The sequence below is a fragment of the Rhinolophus ferrumequinum genome, chromosome 15 (assembly GCF_004115265.2).
Source record: "Rhinolophus ferrumequinum isolate MPI-CBG mRhiFer1 chromosome 15, mRhiFer1_v1.p, whole genome shotgun sequence".
NCBI classification, from domain to species: Eukaryota; Metazoa; Chordata; class Mammalia; order Chiroptera; family Rhinolophidae; genus Rhinolophus; species Rhinolophus ferrumequinum.
The window spans coordinates 24,602,949-24,616,232 of record NC_046298.1 but is presented as its reverse complement, the minus strand read 5'-3'; the positions used below and the strand labels follow the sequence as shown (position 1 = coordinate 24,616,232).

Below are 13,284 nucleotides of genomic sequence, written 5' to 3'. Positions count from 1 at the left end.
GAGGCATCTCACGATGATTGACACCAAGACTGAGAGTTCTTCTCGACAGAAACCATCTCTGAGGCTCACTGAGTCCTAACATGCTGCCTTGGAGACTTCTCAAACTCCAGAGAAACCATCTCTGAGGCTTACCCTGTCCCCAACGCAACCATCTCTATGAGCTCCTCTATCCATGTGCGCTTCACCAGAACTATAGAGGTTGTCCCTATGAACGGGCACAGCTCACATCGGCATCTCTTTGTCACTTGGGTGTTACCCCACTTTCACCACCATGACCTCAAGGAAGAGGACTGACAAGCAGTCCACTTACCACGCCACCTCCAGCCGAGTGCACGAGCACAGACATCCCTTCCCGGAGGTTGGCAACTTCAAAGAGCATCATGTAGGCTGTGACGAAGTTCGTGGGGAACGCAGCAGCCTCGGAGAAGCTCATGTCATCTGGGATTTTGTAGACAAACTCCACGGGCGTGCAGACCACCTCTGCCCAGGCATTATAATTGACAAATGCCATGACACGGTCCCCGATCTGGACACAGGGAAGCACAGGGTTAGTTGGGGTTTCGTCACCTTTTCTGAGGAGTTTCTCAAATACTCAATAATCTGATGAAAACTGTAGATTCTTTCCCAGAAAACAGAGAACCTCAAATATGCACACCCTGCCCTGCCTCTCAATTTCATGGCAGGCTCTGTGCTCCTCTTCTTGAGCATAAATGCACAATGTGCATCACATCACACACTGGGGAATGTCAGTGTTGGAAGGTCCTTTTACTGCTGAACCTCTCCTTTCATCTCTGTTTTTGGAACTGAGGAAAACTGAGCCACAGGGCAGGTTAAACGTCAAGGCGAGGAGTAAAATCTACTCTGGTTTGTTCTCTGCCACCCCACATGGATGTCCTGCCAGGCGAGTTCACTGTGGCATTTGCATCAAACGTTAACCGGTTACTAATCACAGTGGACCTGAATGTGGTACATCAGAAGAGCCACATAAATCTAAGTGCAGGAGACTGCACAAGAACTACCAGGTTTCGAGTGAAACAGCAGCCACCAGGTGTGACGAACAACTAACATTTATCGCACAAGTACTGTACGGCAGGCATTGGCCTAAGGGTGTCACGTGTTTCAACTCATGTAATCTTTACAAAACCCCTATTAAGGCATGGCTGAATACTGTGTTCTTTTTACCGATAATTTATATAGCCAGACACCATGTCAAAAAAAATAGAGCTGTCCTCCATTTAAAATGGTTATGATGGTATGCTAAGCTTTTTTCATAGCATATCATTACTAAAGGGAAAAACAGATAAATGAACTAGTATTTGGTAATAGCGTGTAGGAGCTGCCAAGTGCTAGTTAAAGCGAACCATTCTGCTATTTGGTATGTTAGTGGCTTGTACCATGACTTCCAAATCTAATAGTCAATGTGCTGTGGTCGTAGTGAATTCTTAATAAAGTAATGGCTTTTGTATATAGCATTTCTCTTCTACCCCTATTCAACAAACAACAAAAGCCTCCTATGAGAGGGGTGTGTACGAGTCCCTTATCACAGATGAATGAACATAGAATTTACAGATATTCAAATTGATGCAAAGAGAGATTACAGCACATGCCCAATGCTGTGTAGCTAGAGAGGAGATAGGCCAGGATCTGAATCTGGTTAGGCTGACGCAGATACAAATAATTAATTCATCACACCTGAGATAAGTGCTGCGAAGCAGACATGAAGTTATATAGGGGTGTACAACAGGGAAATCTACCAAGTCTGGGACTGTTGGTTGAATTCTTTCAGTCTCAGTTTCCTCACCTCTGAAAAGAATATAATATTAGGAAAAGGTCCTTATGAAGATTACATAACATATATGCATGCAACGCACTTAGCACAGTGCATGTAAAATGAGGAAAGAGCAATCAATGTTAACTCTTAAAAAGAACAGGTTGGTTCCTGATCTCATGGAATTCACAGTTTGATCAACAGCTAAATATAGACCCATTATATTTCATGAAGCAGAAGGAATAGCTGTCTCATGAAGAAACTGATGCAAGGGAGAGGCTGTCCCCCTGGCAGTGAGTGTCTTAATCCCTGGGAAGGTTGAAGACCAAATGATGAATGTTGGGAATATCATCTTAAATGCAATGGCTTGGACCAGGGGATCACTGAGGTCTAACACTGGCATCCTCTTTTGCACAGAAGCGTGACAACCCAAAGATACAGACTCAGTGCCCCCGAGTAGCCGATGGCCTCCAGCGTCAACGCCGAGGTAATGAAGAGTGTTTCATCCACCTTACAGTGGTGGTCATTGTCATCCCCGTAGGGCTGACTGCTCCGTGTCTCTCAGTCACCTTTGCTTCATGTCATTTCCATTGCATTGTCAACATGGAAAAAGTGGCTAGGCCATCAGATCAGCCCCAACCTCAGAGTCCAGAGGTAGGCAACTTAAAAAAAAAAAATCCGACTCCCTTCATGATTTGATTCTATTAAGGGGAAAAAAAAAAAATGAGCCCTAGGCGACGGAGCCCAAATTATTCTTGTACTGCTGTGTCTCTGGCAACAACTTCTCAAGCCTCCCTGGCCATTGATCAACCAGAAGAGCTATTCAGCATGCTGCTGCATGGAATTCCATCTCCAACGTGATTAAAACTCTTAAGTCAAAATGATAGAGAAACTATTAGTATTGGTTTTCTCCCAAATCACACCCTGATGGGAAACCTGTAGGTGGTTTCTTTCCTTTGTGCAGCTGAAAGGCACCGGAGGGAAGTGGGGTGAAGGGGAGGTTTGACAAGAAGCAAGTCAGAGCTAAGTAGCCGAAGAAAGATCATACAGAAGGGAAAATATACAGCGGGTGCCAAACAAATATGTACACATTTTAAGGCAGGAAAAAAACTGTATTAATTGTAAGACTCAATATATACTGATAACAAAAGATGAATACACGTCACGTTTGACATCTGCAATTACAAGAGGTGCTCACCGTGGTTACCATCAGGGTCCAGATACTTCTGATTACGGCGAACTACTGCTTGAGCATAGATAACATCTCTTAAAGTGTGTATACATTTTTTTGGCACCCCCAGTATATAATTAAACATAGGAAGTCCTCCCTCTAAACCAAAGCCAACGACATCCGTATCTACTGTCATATTCTAAGATAATGGGTTGTTTATTTATTGCGCAGGATTAATGGAGTTACTAGTATGATCTTGTCCTTTGGGGCCATAGGGCAGAGTAAGAAGAAGATAATACTGTATTTCCCTAAAAATAAGACCGGGTCTTATATTAATTTTTGCTCCCAAAGACGCACTAGGGCGTGTTTTCAGGGGATGTCTTATTTTTTCATGTACAACAATCCGCATTTATTCAAATACAGTCATGTCATCTTCTTCTGGAACATCGTCACAGCGTACTAAATGCGTCCGTCTGGCTGAGATCTTAACTGGGGCTTATTTTCAGGGTAAGTCTTATTTTCTGGGAAACATGGCATTTCTTATACGCAGCACTTTCAGGGAGAGATGGTGCTGCCTCCGGTTATATTGTTTACCTGGGGACAGAAAATATGAAGTCATATGAGAGGAAAGAAAAAGCCTGTTTACTTCTTCTCTCTCAACATTTTTCTGCTGTGTTAGCTGGAAACCACTGACAAAAAGACTGATGGGTGGGATGAGATGCCCAGACGTTCATCATCATGAATTTGGAGCACATTGATGTTTTTTCAGAGTGCACGGAGGCTCAGATGCACCGAGACTGAGTAGCAGGCTCACGTTCAATTCCAAGGGCGTTTTGGCATTGCATTTTATAGGAGTTTCCTTCCTGCATTTAGTTTTGCAACATTTGTAGGTTGGGAGCAAGGGCAAAGATCAGGATATTTTAAGAAGAGTGAAAAGGTTCTGGTGACTTGAATCCAGATTCACCTTTTGGGCCTCACAGAAAATGACTGAACCCGTATGCACCTCTTCTCTAAGGAGATAGTAACAATCTTTACCTGGCAGGATTGTGGTGAGGCTAAAAAAAAAGATAACTTGCCCAAGTTTCCGGTGATAGCAGATTCTCAGATGTTAGCTTTATTCACATCTCCCTGGGGAAGCACTTAGTTACAAGCGAGAGCTCTTGTACCTGATTTCTATTGGTTTTTCTGACTCCAAACTACCGTAGTTTTGTGCAATTGATTTGCCCACAGTTTTTCAGTTTTTATAGACCGGATTCTATTTTATTTGCATTAAAATGGTATGAAGGATCATATATCCTCTCACCGACTGAAAATTTTTTTTACTATGGAGAATTTTGAAGGTGTACAAAATTAGTCAGAATAATATAATAATCCTTTTTGTCCATTGCCCTCCTCCCAAATCCATCAACCCATGACCAATTTGTCCCATTATCAGGTGCCTTTACCCTTTGGTTTTAAAATTTTTATCCAAAAATGCCACTTGGCCAATGTCTGAAATAACGATTTATAAATGATCGTTTAAATGCACAGTAAGTAGATATTTAAAGGAATCCAATTATGAAAACAGAGGCTATTTCTCCTCAGCTTTTGTGTTTTATAATTGATTTTTGAGCCTGAAGTGATGGGAAAATTGGAGCCATGGGTGGGAAGAGGGAGTATACACACTTCGTTAATCCAAAACCAAATACTCTTATTTAATAGCTATCTAACATGAACAAAGAGGATGATGAGATGTCCTCTGGCCACCAGACTGTTGCCAGAAGCATCAAGATGGTACATGAGACACTTGGAGAGTCCTATCATTTATAAATATTGTTAACAAAACCAAACAATAAAACAGCAATAACAATATGCGTCACAGATTATTTCAAGTGCTTTCGCATAAGTTTTCTCGTAGTGGATTCCAGATAATTATTACTCTTTCCGTCAAAAGTCAGAACGTTACCTCGTATCCTTTCACGCTGTCTCCCAGAGCTTCGACAATCCCAGAACATTCAAAACCTGGCACCAGGGGAGTCTTGGGAGGGTTGTCGATATTCCCTTGTCGCACCATTAAGTCAATGAAGTTTAAACCACTGTGAACAGCAAATGGGAAAAGAGAGAAATTCAAAGCGAGATCCCCAAAAAAGTAGTAGCCTGGCTTTTCTCCTCTTCTTTACTCCTCTCACTCCCTCCCCTCATTCCTCTCTCCTTTCTTTTTCCTTTCTCGAAAAGCATAACGTTACCTAGGCCAATGTCACCAATAAAGCAAAACTCAATTATCTCTCTAGACCAGTAACACTTTCCTGGCAGTTAAAATAGCAGTTGCATCTGATTCCAAAGATAGCCCTTTTGTCCTCCTCAGAGCCCGCTTACTCTGACTTTAGAAAACACATATTGAATAGGCCAGTCATTAGCGATTCTAGCACTTAATCATGAGTGAAAAATACACTAGGAAGAAGTTATAAGAAGACACGTGGAAAGCAGCCAGACACAATGGCTACCAGCCAATCTATGAGAAAGAAAGAGAAAAAAAAGACCTAATTGAAAAGGTCTCAAAGCAACCGTCACACCTCTCATCACACAGATTTACACCAGCACTGGGCCATAAACAGCAACCATAATGATGACTATGAGCCATCGAGAAAGGACATTATGTCCAGCTGGATGAGAGTGACTCGAAGAAGAGAGATCAAAGGGACGGACCAAAGGATAGGGGAATGCTGGAGGATTTGTTTCAAAACTTTTAGTTATCTCTGGATAAGAAGTTATTAGGTATTGTCTACTAACTTATTGTTTTTGAAATAAGAAAATTATTAAATATATCAAAGTCATTCCCTTAGAAACCCATATACTTAACTCTAATGATGCTACCAATACTCCAAACTGTGTGTGTTTTTAAAGAGCTACAACTGGGAATTGCATTTAACATTTCACACATATTTTAGCTCACTGTATCTTCCTTTGTATGAAAACCTATGATTTCCCAAGACCCTGACGGAGAACTGCCAGCAGAAATTACTTGACAGTTCTGTGAACATGCCAGAACCCTGGAGAAGGCTTCATCCTAGACGCTCGTTGTGCTTCTCAGTGAAGCTGCCTTCATTCAGTCTCCATCCATCATGAAATGGGCACCTTGATGGGAAACTGAGAGCCAGCTACCCAAGTCCAGTGAGCAGAGCTAAGACTGACTTTATAAAAGTCTGTAGCATCCCATTTCCTCAGTGAGGCATGCAGTGATTCCATGAGGGTCGTGGAGAGTACCACCCACCTTCAGGAAAGAAATGTGAAACAGATATATGCTGGGGGACCGGGATGGGTCAGTGTTGTTTATGTCAATGCAGAGGGGAGGTGAACAATTGTTCATGCAGTACCTTTATGTGTTATGCCAGACCTGTTTTATGGGGCCTGCCAACACACCTCCTCCTGATATGGATGTAGCTGGCATTTACTGAGCAGTCAATCTGTGGCAGAAATGGTGCTAAGTGCTTCACTTTTGTTATTTAAAACTCAACTATACTCCTATGACGTATAACTATCATATCTATTTCTCAGATGAGGAAACTGAGACTTGGCAAGGTTAAGTAACTTGCTTAAGGTCACATCTTTAGAAACTGTCAAGTCAGGATTCAAATTCAAGCAAATTCTAGAATCCAAGCCATCACACACAACCTGTACTACTACTTTATGAGAACTTGACCCACCATCCTTGCTGAAGAGGCACACTCAAGGTTCCATGTTTATGGCTTCTTATCTCTTTGACAGACGATGGTGGACCCAACTGGGGAGGAGTGGCCATGCATAATCTAAGCATGAACCCATTTCTTAGCAGGAAATAAATGAGCGGCTCCAAGAGCTCGATGTTTTCTCAAAAACTATGAATTGGGAAACATGCCGCTGGTGAACAACTTAAGTCCTATCAGAAAGGATGTCGCAAAAGAGAACTGAGCTTGAGGGACTCTGGTTGACCTGTGCTTTGGGAGAGCATACGTGAAAAAGCCAGTGGGTAAGGGAGTTACAAGACAAAGCGCGAACAGCAGTAGAGTCAAGCCAACAGCCTACACCACAATGAGACTTGACAAACTTCACTGCTGAGTTATAGAGAGTGGGAGGGTCCAGTGTCTGCACTCGCTGCGCCTCCTGGTCTGTGATTTCCAAGAGTTTTTGTGTTACTTCACACATCTGTATAATAGGACTTCTTAGTGTGGGTTCTATGTGTGGTCTTGGTCTCATAAAATCAAAAGATACACACTAAAACAAATACCATCATAACTCTAAATCACCCACTCCACCAACATGTCTGACCTCATTGTTTTTTGGGGTTTTTTTTTCCAGAAAAAAACAAAAAAAAAACAGTAACATTGTTTAAAGATAATCAGGTATTTTCCCAAGACCACACAGCCAGTGACTAGTGAAACCCTGGACTTAAACTTGGGTCTACCACCTTTCTTTCCTCCCACAACAAGAAAATAACAGGGGCATATCAAGCCACGCATCTTCACAGTGATAGTTTCTGGTATGCTCTAAGATGATTTGATTTTTACCTGGAAGTTTTTGGGTGGTGGTAAATGACTGTGTCTGATGACTCAGACTGCCAGAGCGGGTGACATTAAGGTTTCTCTCTTAGCTAATTTCTAAATATTTGAGATCATTGAAAAAAGTCGTGTGAGAAACTGCCTGACATAACGTTCTGCTAGGTATCTGTATATATCTCAAAGACTGGTATAATTTTACTAAATAAGACTTTTATTTTCTCTTCCTCCCACACTAAACTATGAGTTAAAAGCTAGGCTTCCAGGGTGATAGCCTGCTGAAGGAATAGAGGCAGAGGTTTGAGAAAGGGACCCTGAAAAACTCAAATCATAGGATGAGGGAGGGATGTGATAGATGATACAGGGAAATTTGGGGACTGTTTCTTTAAATAATAGCACTCTTCGATTTGCATAGCATAGTGCAGTTTACAGTGTGCTTTCATACACGTCTCATGAAACCTTGTAACAATCCCAGAAAGACAAGAAGTGCAGATATTCTCATTCTCATTAAACAGATGTGAACACTGAGACTCAGATGAGAAAACTGACTTGTCGAAAACAACACGATGAGTACCTGGCAGAACTGAGACTTGAATTAAGGTCTTCAGACTCCTTTTTATCGTGCATGCCATGCCACCATGAAATCGCAAACGTGAGCAAATCAAATGTTACTAAAACCAATACTTTCAAGAGGCAGGGACAAGAAGACTAAGAGGAAATGGTGAAAGGAAACAGACAGGGTGCATGGGTCACAGTTCCGACGCTGCCTTCAGTGAGCTGCCGGGCGTTGGCTGAGTCCCTGCAGTCCTCCCAGCTCTCATACTCTGGTCACCTGATGCTCCTTTATCCTGTGGGCTCTGCTTAAAATATCATCAAAATCAAAGCTTAGATAGAAAGGGAGAGATGCTTGGGGGTCTTGGTAAAAGACAGCGACTTGGGATACTTATCTTCTCTTTAGAAGCTGCAGTAAGGCAAGCTAGCCTGGGCCTCTGTCCTTTATTTTCTGTTATCTATTAAGTGATGAACGTGAACCCTGTAAAGTCTCATGAGAGAGGCTTAGCTGCCTTCATTTTGTGTCCTACTAGTGTTCTCGTAGAGTCTGCTGGCATCTCCATGAGTCAGCATCTCCCATTAGGATGATGCTGCATGTTAGGTATGATGTGTGGACCATTTTAATGTCCGTTGTGTGCACGAGGAAGATGAGGCCTAGAGAAGGGAAAGTATGTTGTGCAGGTCGGTACCAGACTGGGATATGAGCCTTTCTCACATGACTTCCAAGCTTGAATTTTTGCTTGGCTGTCATTCTGCGGCGAGGCTGTCATTCTGTCATCTGTAAACCATGGTAGTCTGCTGTGTATTCTCCCCAAAGCTGTGGTTTGGGGTCTGTTCATTTCTTTTAGATACGCTCATAGTATTAGAGAAGACACAAATGATTTCTTAAAGGATACACTAAGTGGATGGCAGAAGCCACCTGGCTATAGTTTATTACTTTCCCAATTTGAAATAAAATTGACCCAAAGAACGAGTTAAGCAAAGAAGAGGCAAGTAGGTATGGAAAGGGTCCCTTGTCTTTTTTGCTCCGGGTGAAAGGCGGGCAGGGGGAGTTTACATAAAAGGATTTTCGGTCTCTTGCCATCTTGTTCTTTCCTCAAGTTGTCAGTATCTTCAACACTGACCACGGGAATCTAAACATTGTCAGAGAACAATATATGGAACATCTCCCTCTTCCAGCAGCCTGCTTCTCTATAGACACAGAGCTCCATCATAGATTTGATCTCCTACTCAGTAGAAATCCCAAGTCTTGCCCCATCACTGGTCCCATTAAGAGACAGATGACAAAAGAAATAACCTTCAGAAACCCATTGCTTTACTTATTGAAGGGGTGTTCTTGAGCATATCATTTGTTACAATACATATTTGCTTCTTCATGAAGACAGAGGAGTTTTCTTCGAATCTCACCACAAAGTTTGTTGTATGGATCTCACAGGCCCAGTACAGTATAGAACTGATTATATGTCTTTCTTTGCAATGGCTATTAGGAAGCTCTGAGCCAAATTGGTAGCTCCCTGCTCCCAAAACTGCAGGACTTTAGTCATTCATTTTCTATGTTATTCTAGCACAACTTCCTCTTAATTTTCTGAATGCTTTGGACTTTCCATTTTTAAAAATCTTAAACTCTGTTACAGTGGTTCTCAAATTTTATTGTGTATCAGAATTCCGAGGAGGTAGGTTAATACACAGATTAACCTGAGCCCTGAGATCCCTGAGTTCCTGACTCAGTAGGTCTAGGGTGAGGTCTAAAAATTTATGTTTCTAACAAGTTTCCAGGAGGTGCTGCTACTGGTGGTCGGGGCACCACTTAGAGAATCACCGCTGAATCATTTCTTTTTAAGCTATTGCAGGTTCTTGAAACAAGGCAAGTTAAACAAATTAATAGATGATTATTAAACAGATAAGAAAATGAAAAGCTCTCTTATCCTCTAGGGCATTTGAATTTGTTGATCCTAGTCCAAAGGATGGTATTTGCCCTTGTTAAATGTGGTCATATCTGTGGTCTTATTAGATTAGGTTCATCATTCAATTTGCCTGGCTCTTTCTCGGATCCTAATTCTTTTCATCCCAAAACTTGGCTCTTCCTCTTGGATTTGTATTCTCTGAGAATGTAATTATCAGGCCATTGACTTCTGTGTCCCACTTGATGATAACAATCTCCGCTAGGCTGTCACATTTCTAGTCACTGAGGGTGTTTATGAAGACCATGCAAGATGCCGTGGAGGGGATTTAGAACACAGGACTCGCTGACGTGCTTTCAGTTGTCTTGAATCATGAGCTCTTAGGAGTCTATGAAATATCTCTGAGACACTTTGAATTCATGTGTAACAAGTACTCTGTAAAGACCATGAAGCCTCACTGTGAGCAATGGCAGTTCATTCCCCTCCCCCATAGAAGTAATTGCTGACCACAGGAGGGTGCAGCCTAACTGAGCCTCTAGTACAATTTCCTGGAGGCATGTCAGGATCACCATGGTGTTTGTTTTCTTCTTCTTGTTTCTGTAAATGTGCACACCCAGACCCCAGCTCTGAGAGTCCCTTCAGCCCAGGCTCACACTCTCACGTGCCATTAGGATAGAGAAAAACTTCTCTAGTGGCCCATTGTCAGCTCTGCCCATGAAGGAGAATGTCCAAGAAGAGGTGGACCCCTTCAGAGAAGGGTCCTCACACAGGACTTGGTGCTGGTGTGAGGGACACAGGAAGCTAGCAGATGTTTAGAAACCCCCATTCCAAGTCCTCTGATGATGGGATATGGGGAGAAAATATCGTGGCTACTAATTGTAATAGATAACATTTAGGGATTGCCTACTATGTGTCGGGCATCATGCTAGGTGCTTTGTAGGCATAACAATGCTCAGAGACAAATGGTATTTCCCATAAGCACAGAGAACAAAATCGAGGCACACTGAGGTTCACAAAACCAAGGTGTGAAAGAAAGTGATGTGACACCAGAGGCTTTGCCCTTGACTACTTTGCTCTCCTTTTGAGAGACCATCACTCCATTTTCCCAGTTACAAGGAGGGGACTTCTCAACTCATCAGTCACACTGAACACTGGCTACTGTGTTTCCCTGAAAATAAGACCTAGCCGGGCAATCAGCTCTAATGCGTCTTTTGGAGCAAAAATTAATATAAGACCCGGTCTTATTTCACTACAATATCAGACCGGGTATAATATAATATAATATAATATAATATAATATAATATAATATAATATAACATAATATAATATAACATAATATAGCATAGTATAATATAATAACACCAGGTCTCATATTAATTTTTGCTCCAAAAAACGCATTAGAGCTGATTGTCCAGCTAGGTCTTATTTTCAAGGAAACAGTATATACTGAACATACATTAGGTACTGGATATCCAAAGTTAGCAGGGGCTCAAAATTCCCATGGGGAAACAGAATCATCAAAGCTGATTACAAAGCTGCGATGAGTGGTTTTATAGATGAGTGGTTTTATAGACGTGTGGGCTGAGTGCTCACAGCCACCAGGAGATGTGCTACACGCAAGGAAACCATGAAGTCTAAAACAAAGGTTTCCCCAAAGAATTGTTCCGGTGGTCCTCTGTAGTCCCCAAGGCTGAATTTAATTCTTAGCTTTGGCTTCCTGCCTGGCTCCTCCTCAAGTGGGTGGTTTGACCTCCTTGAACTTCAATTCTCTCATCTTAAAAATGGGACAGTGACATACTTACCCTACGGGGTGTTGGTGTGGATTGCATGTGGCACTACATGCAAAACAGAGTGCCTCACACACAGTAAGTGCTCAATAAGCATGAGCTGTTATCATTGCCATCACCACCGCCACTCTGTCACCATCATTATCACGCAAAGAAGGTGCCAGAGCCAGGGAGCAGACTCTGAGATTTGCATGCAGAAAGTCTGTTAGGGAGGGCTCCAGGGAACAACACCCATCTGGGTGTGAGGGAAGCTGGACTGAGTAGAAGGGAGAAGCCGAAAACTGATGTAGTAGTAAAATGGACTCAATTTATCCACAGAAAGTTCCAGAGCCAGGATGGTCCATCAAGTCATCATGAATCAAGGCAAGGGGATGGGGCCTTTTTACCCTTGCATCAGCTAGTCATCAGATGAGAACTGCCTCTGGTGGGTCTGTGGGGGGTGCAACCTTGGGCAAGGAGGCGTCCTTCAGCTGAGGGCAGTTTCTCAGGAGGGAATCAGCCATGAGCCCCCAACAGCCATCACTCCCAGTACCTGGGGCAATGAGTGCTTGGGTCTGGAAAGGGTGTCTGGGTGACACCCAGCATCCACTACAAGAGGGGTGGTATGAGCTCCCTTTCGGGGTTTCATTCCATTGTGGTCACAGAGCAGTTGTCACTGATGGTGAATATTTATGGAGCTCCTTTGCACAGCGGTCCCTGAGGAGGAAAGCTCTAGGGTATCTTATAACTAATACTGGGAAGGCAGAAAGGAGACGGAGATCTTTAAATTGGGACCTGAAAGAATGAGAGGAAAGGGAAATGGAGGAATTAAAGAGATCAAAGAATCAAGGAACGGATGGAGACGGAGAAACAAGAGAAGGGTAAAAGCAGATGAACTGTCAAAATGCATGCAGGAGTCGATCTAAAATGTTACCACAAAAAAGAAATGGTAATTATGTGACAAGCTAGAGCTCCGAGCTGACACTATGGTGGTAATCAATTTGCAATGTATAAATGTACCAAATTAACACGCTGTACACTTTAAACGTACAAGATGTTCTACGTCAATTGTATCTCAATAACGATGCGGGGGGGAGAGTGGGGAAGAAGAGCCTTTTACAGGGTTTTATAAACAATTTTCAGTTATTAAAAACATACATGCAGGATGGGTAATCGCTGGGACAAATCCATGGACAACAGTAGTAGCTCAGGGCTTTGTAGGTGTTTGTGGGAAGCTGGAGATCAGGGAACGCTGGAGGAGACCTGCCCTGAATCAGGAGAACACTGCCAAATTGAACATCCATGATCAGCATCCAGCGGAAGCCTCTGTCAGCTCTAATAAGAGCAAGAGGGCCTAATGCGAAGCTTTGCTCTGAGCAAAAGCAGCCCTGGAACGTGTGCCCTTCTTTATTCTTCTCAAGTCCTGCTGCCGCTATCTGCATCAAAACATTTAACTCCAAATCAAGGCAGGGGCAAAGAAGCAGATGTTTGATTCATTCCCTTATTTCCCCAGGACTGAAGTCTTCGTTTTTTTTTGTTTGTTCATCTCTGCTGATAACTTGAAAATGCCTAGGACAATATAGGCATTGCTGTCAGAAAAACTTGCTCCCAATT

At 42.6% G+C, this 13,284-nt stretch overlaps 1 protein-coding gene and 1 non-coding gene across 2 annotated transcripts in view; one reads left to right on the top strand and one right to left on the bottom strand.

The window, feature by feature from the left end:
- Positions 1-13,284, bottom strand: part of VAT1L (vesicle amine transport 1 like) — a 144,669-nt gene that overhangs the window by 117,243 nt on the left and 14,142 nt on the right. Inside the window, exons 2-3 of the mRNA XM_033128944.1 lie at positions 4,885-5,014; positions 311-526 (exon numbers count right to left, since the gene is read on the bottom strand). Of these exons, the coding sequence (XP_032984835.1) occupies positions 311-526; positions 4,885-5,014 (346 nt within the window). The remainder of the gene's footprint in view (positions 1-310; positions 527-4,884; positions 5,015-13,284) is intronic.
- On the top strand, positions 1,155-1,302 carry LOC117035675 (small nucleolar RNA SNORA15). Its single transcript, XR_004425245.1, has one exon. It is a non-coding gene; the product is annotated as a small nucleolar RNA SNORA15 (small nucleolar RNA).